This window comes from Silene latifolia, chromosome 3 (genome assembly GCF_048544455.1).
Source record: "Silene latifolia isolate original U9 population chromosome 3, ASM4854445v1, whole genome shotgun sequence".
Taxonomy (NCBI): Eukaryota; Viridiplantae; Streptophyta; class Magnoliopsida; order Caryophyllales; family Caryophyllaceae; genus Silene; species Silene latifolia.
In genome coordinates this window covers 151,278,533-151,286,194 of record NC_133528.1, presented here as the reverse complement: position 1 = coordinate 151,286,194, position 7,662 = coordinate 151,278,533, and the positions used below count along the sequence as shown (strand labels likewise).

The window sequence follows — 7,662 nt, the reverse complement described above, 5'->3', positions numbered from 1 at the left end:
ATATCAAGACCCATTCAAGAAGATTACCCACCAGATTAGCTTCAACAACCACAAGAAGCAATGACATCATCGTCCACAAAGATTGGCTTGACTTCATGATCTTCTTATCGATTACCTTTGGTAGGCTTTGTGACCCGGTTTCCCACAAACATAGCAAACCAAAGGACCCTTAGGCTTCTGAATCTTTGCAACCGGCTTGGTGTACTTCCCTGGATCGACTTTTTCCTTTACCCTTACCCCGACCAACCTTGGCCTTACCCTTACCCTTGAACTTTTCAAAGAAAGCATTAGACGGACCACGGACTCAACCAAATTAGCTTTGACAAAGAAGAACGGATGCATTCACAGACCGGTAGACAAGCGGGGTTGTCTTTGAGGCGATTTGCCTCTTCGGTCCTCATATGATCGATAAGTTCCATAAGGGACATGTCTTTCTTTTTGTGTTTTAGCTGATTTCTATACTCGGACCGGGAGGGAGGGAATTTTTCCAACAAAGACATTAGCAACAAAAAGGTCGTCTAATTTCATGCCCTCACTAACAATATCAAGACACAAATTTTCATAGACATGAACCTGTTCCATAATAGACTTCCCATCCACAATCTTAAATTGCAGCCACTTACCCACAACATATTTTTTCTTACCCGCATCGTCAGCCCCATATTTTTTCGCAAGAAGGACTCCCAAATGACTTTAGCCGATTTATTATCAAAGCAAATAAATCGAACAATGGGTTAACCATGTTATTAAGTATGTGACACCTAGCGATTTTGTTGTCCTTAACAAATTTAGCAATATCATCTTCATTTGACTTAAGCGCCTTAGCCGCAGGAGGGGTAGTCTCAAAGATCGACGAAACAACGAGGTTTTGGCGGGTCATTAAATAAAACATAATCAATTTCTAATCGCTCAAAAACATCACAGTTTGGGACCAACGTTTATAATTCGACCATCTAATTGCTCAATTTTCGAAATGTCGGTACAATTTTCGAAATCACGAGACATGGCTAGCTCGCACTAAATAAATAGTTTTTTAAATTGTAGTTCGTAAATTCACTAGCAAAAAGAATTACGAAAGGGAAAGAATGCGATGAGCGAAATAAAACTAGAGATCGAGATATACCGAAGAGTAATTGGTAGTGACGCGGTGCGAAACCGCCTTAAAAACTATTTCTCCGGTTCGACCGTGGTGGCGATCGACGACCGGTAGTCCCCAAGGATTACACTCTGTTTGCCTCACAAACTCGCCCACTCGAGTTTGGAAGACGGAACGATTTAACTTAACCTTAAATTGTATAGAGAAAAACGAGAGAGGAAGAGGAGAGTATTGATTTTTGTTGTGTTTAGAGAGGCCGAGGAGGTCGCTATTTATAGCCGCCGAAAGAGCCGAAACCGTCTCCCACAAAACAGGAGTCAAGGCTGATAGTGGGGAGAAATAATCTCACCCACTAACAGTCATTGACTGACTGATTCAACAGCACACAACCAAAAACAACTCACCCGGATCCAAAAAGATAGGCCAAGCCCGCCGCAGGCGATTGCCAAATCCCGAATCCGGGCCGGGCTCGGGCACGCGCGCGTGTGCGAGCTGAATTAAGCACCTCGCAAAGTCTCTACAAAAGACTCCCCATGACCACTAGTGATAAGGTAAGGGAAGGGGTGTTATATAAACCCATAAAACACCCACTTCCTCACCAATGTGGGACAAAAGGAAACTAAGAGAAAGGCTCTCAAAGCCTCTATTTCCAACACAACTATTATTGTAAGAGGGCACTATCCGTCTTCAACTTGTGACAGATAGTATCCGTCTTCAATGAGAATTTGTGCAACCATATATGCCAGTAACTATGCGATTAAGCGTGTGTGTTTATCGACTAGATTATTCATCAAGCATGCACAATCTATTCAACCAAGTATTTTGAATTTACTTCTAGTGTAACGAATGTATTTTCCGCTTTATTCCTTAACAACATGGAGAAATCGAATTATATATCCAAGAACACAAATTCTTGTTTCAAACGTTCACTATTCGTTGAAGTTTTAGACGGACATATGTGACCATTTTATGGTTAAACTCGTAAAAGCAGGTCTACTACTTTGCATCTCGATTCTTGCATGAGGGGCATTTGACTACTACTTTTATCAGCTAATTCAACGCTTTGACCACGTTTCCAATGAGTCCTACCAAAATCTCCATAAATTGAATATTTTCACTTCAAAAAAACAGGGGAAAAGCAGCCTTCTTATTCTTCCTAGAAGAAAAAAAAAAGCACTAAAAACACCGTTTCTTACAACATTTCCCTTGCTTTTTAAGGAATGTCCCTTCTAATATTTCTCTCTTCTCCCTCATAATTCTTTCTCACTCGCCTCTTTACTCTTCGTCTTAAGGTAATTTTTGTACTCCTCGCTGTTATTATCGTCACTGCTAATTTTATTTTATTGCTTTTATTCGGAAATGATATGTGTTGTTTGGACTCGACCATCAGCTTAAGTTTATAGCTAAAATGCGTATTTTTTTTCCTTGTGTTATTAAACCTAACCCGCAGACTAAAACATCTTCGGTTTTCACATGCTATGTTAAGACTTAAGACACAATTCTGTCAAGATTTTCTTCCTTATTACATCATATTTTTGTTACTTAAAAGATTGGCGAATAAAAGATGCTATATTTCTTTCCATTTTTTAGTCCGAACATTTATTATTATTTCCATTTATTTTCCTTCATATTATATATTTTCCTGCATTGCATAATATAACGTTTGTTTTGTGTTCTTGTTGCACAAGTTTTCTTATTTTTCTGTTCAAGTTGCTGAATTTCTCGTAGTTTTTTCATCTGTATTTTTGAGGTAATTTATTTTTATAATTCTGAAAAAGCACCAAATTAGACTTAGTAAATTTGCTGCATTCATTATCAATACTAGGAGTTTACGATTTACGATTACGATTACAATTAAGATTACAATATGCTGATATGGATGTATGAATGTATGATGTGATTTCTTTCTTATTGTTTACTTCCAAGTTTCAGTTACAATTGCTTATATGATACTCCCTCCGACTCACTCATTTGTTTACATTTGATTAAAATACCGCACCCTCCTTTACCTGTTTTATCCGAAACTCCTACTGTTTACAGTTTTATGTCAAAAGTCGTCCCTTTTCTAACCATGTACTCCAAATCCCGGCCTAGAAATCAATTCTGGCGAAAACCAGACACTTTTTGGCAAGTATCAATCACGAAACATCTTTTGTTTTCGCGTAAATCTGAGTTTTGGTACGCGGAAAAGACTATCCATGTTTATTATTCCTAGGAAAGTGTCAATTATTTTCGCAGAAACTGCTTTCCGCAGAAGATTTGCAGAAAATGTTACAAAAAGCGGTTTTAAAATTTTCATATTATTGTTTTCAGGTTTATATGAGTGGTGAAGTTGTGATTCGTAGCTATGGTTTTGTTTAGAGCTGGATCGAGGTTGGCAAACCTCGGAATCAGGAAAAGTCTATCGCAGGGACGAACTTATGTATCCAGAACACAAGTCATTGATACACAAAACCGAAGTTTTCATAGCACAACATTTAAGAGAGCTGCTCCTGTACCTAGGGCAGCTCCCTTATCTAAGCTTACTGATAGTTTTTTGGATGGGACCAGCAGTGTTTACTTAGAGGCCTTACAAAGGGATTGGGAAGCGGATCCGAGTAGTGTTGATGAGTCATGGGATAACTTCTTTAGGAACTTTGTTGGCCAAGCAAGCACTTCACCTAGGATCTCCGGCCAGACTATACAGGAGAGTATGCGTTTGCTGCTGCTTGTCAGGGCTTACCAAGTTAATGGTCATTTTAAGGCTAAATTAGATCCGTTGGGTCTTGATCGAAGGCCGTCTCCTGTTGATTTAAACCTAGAGCTATATGGGTTCAGTGAAGCTGACCTTGACCGAGAATTCTTCCTAGGAGTTTGGAGGATGGCGGGGTTTTTGTCAGAGAATCGTCCTGTGCAAACTCTTAGAAATATTCTTACTCGTCTTGAGCAGGCGTATTGTGGTAGGATTGGGTATGAGTACATGCATATTGCTGACCGCGAGAAGTGTAATTGGTTGCGAGAAAGAATTGAGACTCCTATTCCTACAGAGTATAACAAGGAAAGGCGTCAAGTGATGCTGGATCGGCTAATATGGAGCACACAGTTTGAAAGTTTCTTGGCAACTAAGTGGACGACAGCGAAAAGATTTGGGCTTGAAGGCTGTGAGACTCTAATTCCCGGTATGAAAGAGATGTTTGATAGGTCGGCTGATCTTGGTGTCGAGAATATAGTCATTGGAATGTCTCATAGAGGTAGGTTGAATGTGTTAGGCAATGTTGTACGTAAACCACTGCGACAGATATTTAGTGAGTTCAGTGGTGGTATAAAACCTGTAGAGGAAGTCGGACTTTACACGGGAAGTGGAGATGTTAAATATCATTTAGGAACCTCTTACGATAGACCTACAAGGGGTGGGAAGCGGATTCATCTGTCATTGGTCGCAAATCCAAGTCATTTGGAAGCTGTGAATCCTGTTGTGGTTGGGAAAACTAGGGCTAAACAGTACTATTCTACTGATGTAGATAGGACTAAGAATATGGCTATATTGGTACACGGTGATGGTAGCTTTGCTGGACAAGGTGTAGTTTACGAGACACTCCATCTCAGTGCTCTTCCAAATTACACAACTGGAGGTACTATTCACATTGTGGTGAATAATCAGGTGGCGTTTACGACTGATCCAAGATCAGGAAGATCTTCTCAGTATTGCACTGATGTTGCTAAAGCTCTGGATGTACCGATTTTTCATGTGAATGGAGATGATTTGGAGGCGGTTGTTCATGTTTGTGAGCTTGCAGCAGAGTGGCGTCAGACATTTCATTCAGATGTTGTAATTGACATTGTTTGCTATCGTCGGTTTGGCCATAATGAAATTGATGAACCATCATTCACACAACCGAAAATGTACAAGGTATGATTTTGTCATTTTAATGCTTCTTTGGTTTTATTAATGGCATTGTTATATTCATCCGCGTCTTTCTCAGCTGTTGTCGTTTATTATCAGGTTATCCGCAGTCATCCTTCAGCGTTTGACATATACAAAAAGAAAGTCCTTGAATCTGGTGCACTGTCAAAAGAAGAAGTCGATGTGATTCAGAAAAAGGTTATGACAATTCTCAATGAGGAGTTTGAAGCTAGCAAGCATCATCAAACCAACAAGCAGGACTGGCTTTCAGCTTACTGGCTCGGGTTCAAGTCTCCTGAGCAGATTTCTAGAATCCGTAACACTGGGTATTTTCTTAAGCCTTTGGAGTTCCTGTCTCTTTAGCTGTAGAGTTATGGTCTTAATCAATGTTACAATCTATTATCTTGTACAGGGTTAAACCAGAGATTTTAAAGCATGTTGGCAAGGCAATTACCACTATTCCCGAGAATTTCAACCCGCACAAAGCTGTTAAAAGGATTTATGACCAACGCGCTCAAATGATTGAAACCGGGGAGGGCATTGATTGGGCTGTTGCAGAAGCACTGGCATTCGGTACATTGCTAGTGGAAGGAAATCATGTTCGGTTGAGTGGACAAGATGTTCAGAGAGGTACATTCAGTCATCGGCATTCTGTGATCCATGATCAGGAATCCGGTGAAAAATATTGTCCTTTGGGCCATGTCACCATTAACCAAAATGCAGAACTGTTTACTGTCAGTAACAGGTGCATTTCTTCTGTCAATTTTTCTTCGTATTGTTTTATTATCGTTCTTGTTTAGTTAGCTTTGTATAATAACATTATGTTTATTGTTATGGGTACAGCTCCCTTTCTGAGTTTGGAATTCTTGGATTTGAACTGGGTTATTCTATGGAGAACCCGAATTCTCTTGTTCTCTGGGAGGCTCAGTTTGGGGACTTTTCTAATGGAGCACAGGTGATTTTTGATCAGTTCCTGAGCAGTGGCGAAGCAAAATGGTTGCGTCAAACCGGGCTTGTGGTGTTACTTCCTCATGGGTATGACGGTCAGGGACCTGAACATTCTAGTGCAAGATTGGAACGATTCCTGCAGGTATACTGATCAGTTACTATGCTACATGATTGGAAAAACTGGTAATTTCATTTCCGCTGTCTTAACTTTTTCATTGCAGATGAGTGATGAAAATCCATACATTTTACCTGATATCGAGCCAACGCTTACAAAACAAACCCAAGAATGCAACTGGCAGGTTGTCAATGTTACAACACCAGCTAATTATTTCCATGTCTTGCGTCGTCAGGTTTGTATTATCAGTTTCCTAATGAATACCACCTTTTTGGATATAATAAATAATCAAACTGTCATCTGATCTGATCATACTTGTGCGTTACTGTATTCAGATACACAGGGATTTCCGCAAGCCTTTAATTGTGATGTCTCCTAAGAATTTGCTTAGACACAAAGAATGCAAGTCGAATTTATCTGAATTTGATGACGCTGAAGGCCATCCAGGGTTTGACAAGCAAGGAACAAGATTTAAGCGTTTGATAAAGGACCGGAATATGCACTCAGATCGGGAGGAGAGTATTAGACGCCTTGTTTTGTGCTCCGGAAAAGTATGTGATTTTTTTTCCTAGTGATACTGGATTACTGCACAATCATCCTGTAAAAGTACGTGATTTATGCAATGTTCCGTTATTTGTATGTGCAGGTTTACTATGAGCTTGATGAAGAAAGGAGAAAGGTCAATGGGAATGATGTAGCCATCTGTAGAGTTGAACAACTTTGCCCATTCCCATATGACCTTGTACAGCGGGAGTTAAGCCGCTACCCAAGTAAGTTACTGCGAAGAAAACTACATCTTAATCAAAGCGATTAAGGAAACTTGTAGCTAATGATATATGTCTACTTTTGTAGATGCGGAAGTGGTATGGTGCCAGGAGGAGCCGATGAACATGGGTGCTTACAGCTACATTGCTCCCCGTCTGTATACAGTAATGAAATCAGTGGGAAGAACAAACATGGATGACATTAAATATGTGGGTCGTCCTCCGTCTGCTGCCACTGCCACTGGTTTCCTCATGTTCCATGCTAAAGAACAGACTGAACTCGTCCAGAAAACATTGCAGCAGCAACCCATTTGATTTTTTTTTTCGGCAACTAAAACAAAGATAGTATACAATGCTCTTTTTGCTACATTGTGAGCTATTTTATTTAAATTCCTAGAACAGAAACTAATTAGAGACATACAATGAAGTGGCTGCTTCCCTTATTTGGTAATCAGATGATTGTGAATCATTGAGTATTTACGGGTTTTTAGTTAAAAGGTACCTGCTGCGACTAAATAGCGAGTTAAAAGTTTGAAAACAAATCTGAAAAATGAAATCACAAATCTCTCAAGTTTAATCCTCTAAATTGTTAGTCGGTTTTACCAATATTGTTATGTAACATCTTACACAATTTTAGACGAGAGAAGTGGCAACAATACTTGTATAAGGCAGTTGTACACAATTTTAATTTTATTATTAATAATGTTGTTTTTAGACCCGTTTTTATAATTGTATGATTGTATCTATATAAAACCGACTTACACCGGACTTACTAGAAATCATATATCATCATATCATCATATATTATATTAAAGCAACAACCGCAAGCCCCGTTGATCGCCACGTGTCACAACTC

General features: G+C 39.4%; 1 protein-coding gene across 3 annotated transcripts; it reads left to right on the top strand.

Annotated features, from left to right (window-relative positions):
- Positions 1-2,225: 2,225 nt before the first annotated feature.
- Positions 2,226-7,257, top strand: LOC141648496 (uncharacterized). Of its 3 annotated transcripts, none has more exons than XM_074457198.1 (9): positions 2,226-2,388; positions 3,410-4,985; positions 5,079-5,305; positions 5,392-5,724; positions 5,823-6,069; positions 6,149-6,277; positions 6,378-6,593; positions 6,689-6,812; positions 6,895-7,257. In XM_074457198.1, exons 2-9 carry the CDS (start codon positions 3,444-3,446, stop codon positions 7,119-7,121), a joined length of 3,045 nt encoding a protein of 1,014 aa, XP_074313299.1. In that variant the 5' UTR covers positions 2,226-2,388; positions 3,410-3,443; the 3' UTR covers positions 7,122-7,257. The 3 variants fall into 3 exon arrangements, with proteins under 3 accessions (XP_074313299.1, XP_074313300.1, XP_074313301.1); XM_074457199.1 differs by having other exon boundaries at positions 2,262-2,397; XM_074457200.1 differs by lacking the exon at positions 2,226-2,388 and adding an exon at positions 2,621-2,846.
- The last annotated feature ends 405 nt before the right edge of the window (positions 7,258-7,662 follow it).

Excerpts from the sequence above, each read along its gene's own strand:
- LOC141648496 (XM_074457198.1), top strand. The coding sequence starts at position 3,444 with ATGGTTTTGTTTAGAGCTGGATCGAGGTTGGCAAACCTCGGAATCAGG. Across the intron at positions 4,986-5,078 it reads CACAACCGAAAATGTACAAG|GTTATCCGCAGTCATCCTTC; the intron begins GTATGATTTTGT and ends GTTTATTATCAG. Across the intron at positions 6,594-6,688 it reads TTGTTTTGTGCTCCGGAAAA|GTTTACTATGAGCTTGATGA; the intron begins GTATGTGATTTT and ends TTGTATGTGCAG.